Source organism: Camelina sativa, chromosome 15, assembly GCF_000633955.1.
Source record: "Camelina sativa cultivar DH55 chromosome 15, Cs, whole genome shotgun sequence".
In the NCBI taxonomy this organism is placed as follows: domain Eukaryota; kingdom Viridiplantae; phylum Streptophyta; class Magnoliopsida; order Brassicales; family Brassicaceae; genus Camelina; species Camelina sativa.
Window position 1 is genome coordinate 20,637,245 of NC_025699.1, and position 4,096 is coordinate 20,641,340.

General features: G+C 34.9%; 1 protein-coding gene across 3 annotated transcripts; it reads right to left on the reverse strand.

Moving 5' to 3' along the window:
* LOC104747262 lies at window positions 1,906-3,767 on the reverse strand. 3 transcript variants are annotated; one of them, XM_010468870.2, is made up of 4 exons: window positions 3,678-3,767; window positions 3,159-3,395; window positions 2,925-3,065; window positions 1,906-2,422 (listed from the first exon to the last, which is right to left on the reverse strand). In XM_010468870.2, the coding sequence occupies exons 1-4, from the start codon at window positions 3,678-3,680 to the stop codon at window positions 2,045-2,047; spliced, it is 759 nt and encodes a 252-aa protein (XP_010467172.1). In that variant the 5' UTR covers window positions 3,681-3,767; the 3' UTR covers window positions 1,906-2,044. The 3 variants fall into 3 exon arrangements, with proteins under 3 accessions (XP_010467172.1, XP_010467170.1, XP_010467171.1); XM_010468868.2 differs by having other exon boundaries at window positions 3,159-3,404; XM_010468869.2 differs by lacking the exon at window positions 3,678-3,767 and adding an exon at window positions 3,481-3,657 and having other exon boundaries at window positions 3,159-3,404.

A 4,096-nucleotide genomic window follows, 5' to 3' on the forward strand; every position in this document is an offset into this window, starting at 1 on the left:
GACTTATACAACCGGACTGGGAAATGGATTAATGTAGGACTAAATAATACGAGCTTCTAACGTCTCTTTTTCTCAATTTTATTATTTTTGTTAATGAGTATCTTTACGGCTAGATATATTCTAGATACATTCTATGGAAAATCTTTATAGATGACAGTACTTAACGTCGTCCACAATCACAACCTCCAAAAGCTTCTAAGGTATCTTGGAAATTGTTGAGGCAAGAAACTTTTAGATGTGGTCCATGTGGAGGGAAAACGTATTTTTTAACTTGAAAGTTGTGGTATTGGCCTTGTTTTTTATTCTAGAAAGTATTTTTTTTCATTTCTGAAATTGAGGACAATTGATATATTACAAGTCTTCCACAATGATACTTTGCAAGTTTTAGTTCATCCATATGATGCATATGCTCGAAACTAGTATACCACATGTCGATTACATAAAAACATGAAAACTTTTCTTTAATATATAGACTTATAGTGATACACTTACAATAAAATTCACTATATTTAGGAAGAAGATACTATCGATCGAGTAGAATATGAATGTGCATTGTGAAAAACTATACACACGCGCGAGCTCCCGCTGACGTGCTGGGTCGAATTTTTGGGTCATAGTCCTTTATGCCCAGCAAAACTATACAAAACAGTTTTATTATTTTCCTTTACGAAATTTTGCATAGTATCAAATATTTAGAAGTTTTCAGACAACGCCCAAATATATTTGGAATAAGTTTGAAATATATATCTATGTCCCCTATCCTTGCGTATCAAGACAAATTATTCTTGATGTTTACGCACAATCTTATCATTTCTCTAACTTGGAGATCAAGATACTCACTCCTATAAATAAAGGTTTCCTGAAATTTCTCGAAAACACTATAACGATCGAGCCAACAAATTTCATTTGTCTTTTTTTCCTGGAAAGTAAGTGTACATATAGTATTATTATACATGGCAGATCTAGTGTTATAATTATAGTGTTACCACGGTTGTGTCATGCGATTTAAAATCTCATAAAACAGTCATACTGTGTTAAATTAATTGAATTAAAGAAAGAGATAAATCTCGCTTTCGTATATTCGTCTTTTCCTCAATCTATTTATCGTGATTTTTAATACAAAATTTTATGGTCTGACAACATGTGGATAAGAAACCAGGTCAACAAAAACAAAGTGGAAAAGCAAGCCTCCCAGACTGCATGACAATCGCAAACTAGCCGAAGAATGGACATTACCTACTCCTTTTGAGAACATATACTTAAGTGTCAGATAGACACTTGAGAACCAGCGACATCACCCTCCAACAGCTACTCCAACAAATACATCAAGAGAAATAGTCCCTTCACACACCAGTTATGTGACAAAAACCTAGAGGGGACATATTTCCAGGTTAATCCAATCCAGAACCAAATAAGAACATCGTCTTTTAGGAGACGAAATGAGGTCGGCGAATGGCAAATAACATGAGAATAACCAAGCCCCCCAACAAAGACACTGGCAAGATCTCCTTCCTCCTCGTTTTCGAGAATAAGAAAGGAGATCGCGCTAAGTAAATGATGTGGTGTGGTCACTGAACCGACCACGTCACATGATCTGAGTGACGAAATACAAAAGTGATCTATTGGTTAAGAATATAAATAATTGCTTATGATCCAAGATATATTAGGTTCTATACATATTGTAAAACCTGATTGTTCATCTATATGATATTTACAGTTTAGCAAAAAAAACAAAAATTGCTTATGCCTATTAGGGATATTGAGTCTTTGTTCAAACTAATCTATTGGACACAATCGATATCCAGTCCAAACGGAAACAGATTATTATATGATCATATCAAATTTTCTTCTTAAGTATACTAAACTAATTTCTATGTAACCAAAAAAAAAAGAAAAAAAAAAAAAGAAAAGAAAAGAAAGATGATTATAAACTTTATTTGAGAGACCGTGCCACAAGAATTCATACATGTAACATATAAGACTATATGGTGAAATGAAACTAATAAAGAAGATTAAGAAATAAAAAGAAAAATAAAAGAGTACGTTAACAGAGGGGAGATCGTTGAGGAATGCCCTTTCGCCGATTGATGCAAGTGGAAATATCGTCAGGATCCTCCGATACCTCTTTATAACTATTAGCGGATTTGGCACATAGGCAGAATCCGGTCCGCTTTTTTCTCACAACATGGGTGGTGGAGGCGGCGTACGCAGCAGCCGCACCGGCATTGTTATCGGAGGAAGCCGAGGACCAGCTCATGGACTCATCACCGTCTACCACCGTTGATCGAGGAGTCTCGTAGGCTGCCACATCATCATCCGTCAGTAAGTCTTGTGGGATGATGTAGTCAGGACCTAGGGTTAGAGTATGACATGGCTTTAGGAATGGGGTTAAGTCCCTGTAACGTTTCATCACGAAGTCCACCTACATGCATATATAAACCAAAACCTTTTCANAAGGACAAGATTTCAAAATCTAACCATATTTATAATGTTTTTACAATAAACGGTTTATTTTATTAACCCATTTTTTCTTGAGATTCTCATCTTCGGAAACTAACAAGTTTTATGGGTTAAAAACATTTTAAGGGACGGTCAGGTTATAAGATAAGTAACAATGTATAGTATACGTTTGAGCAAAAAATAAATAATAGTCAGGGTCTGCAATTAACTTGTCACTATAGTATCCTATGCTGTATTTGTATTTTCTACTTATGGACGAGTTTAAAAGGGGAACATGAGTTTTCTCATAGAAACGAATCATCTCTAAAGTTCAGACTATCACATAACTTAATTATACATAATATATATATATATCTATATATATATATATATATTAACCTAAAATTTATTCTAAGTGAGAGAATAGTATATCAAGCAGAATTGAGTCGAATATTTTGTAGAAGTAATAGTTAGGATGAAATAACCTTACAACCCAAGGAGCAATGGACATAAGGTTCTTGAAGACTTCGGTCGCAAGAAGTGCAATAGTTGCCAGCTCCTTTGCATTGTCTATTTTGTGGTCTCTTCTTTATGAACACCACCTTTGCACTATTTATTGTATAAGCCTGTCCATAATTCAACCCCCAATCAATTTATAATAGATAAGAGAGGAACATGTATACATATATCTATAATAGGTCTTAGAAAACATTACTTACTTGAACGTTAGAGCAGTCTATGAGTTTTTGGAGATCTTCAAGCCGAACAACATCGTGATACACATAACGGCGAACCTGAAGGAGTCTATGGAATCTATGAGAGGGAACACAGTGAGGGCAGAGACTGATACAACAATCAAGACAACAAACGTTCCTCTCGTTCTTCTTCGCCGTCTCGTGGTATGGACATCCCACGAAGAACTTCTCGGCGTATAGCGCATCCAACCATGCCGGTTTCTGAATTCCCTACCACACCATTTACACAATTTCTAAATTATTTAACAGATAAACAAGCTTAAAGAGAAAAAAAAAAACTTCATACCATAATTCAATTGTTTCTTAGCTATATCCACCATTAAAGTCTATAGTTATTACCAAGGAGTCAAAATGAGGATAAAGCCATAATTTGTAAGGAATTGCATATAAATATTAAGAATCATATAGTAAAGGAACTGAGATGAAAGTGATAGATTCACTACTCAAGCTGGTATAGCTAGAACTGAAGAAATGTTAACCTACCATGAGGACACAACTCAAAGTAAGCTTTGGGAGATGGAATATTTTGGCCACTACTCACTACAAAGAGTAATATTAGGAAGAGAAAAAGGATTGATTAGGGGACTACAGATGATAGGATTTATGGAGGATCACAAGGAAGAGAGAGAGAGAAAGAAAAAAAAACTTAATATTTGATTATTCCTCGGAGATATAACTCTTTTACGCATTTTAAATATCATATAAACTTGGTTGTTGTTTATTAGTGTTGGTGAGATGAGAGATAGAGGGAAGAAAAAGAGAGAGAAAGTGAGGAACGTGGGAGCTGTTTCCGTGTCTCCTACTTTAAACATATATTTATTTGGTCATCTTCTTGGCTTAAGAGCTTAATTAGGTTAAACCCTCCGTGAGAAGCTATTCTGCTTCTCCCCAATTTTATTTAT

Coding starts and splice junctions, on each gene's coding strand:
- LOC104747262 (XM_010468868.2), bottom strand. Junction 3,066..3,158: donor TAGACTGCTCTAACGTTCAA/GTAAGTAATGTT, acceptor AATTATGGACAG/GCTTATACAATAAATAGTGC. Junction 2,423..2,924: donor ATTGCTCCTTGGGTTGTAAG/GTTATTTCATCC, acceptor ATATGCATGTAG/GTGGACTTCGTGATGAAACG.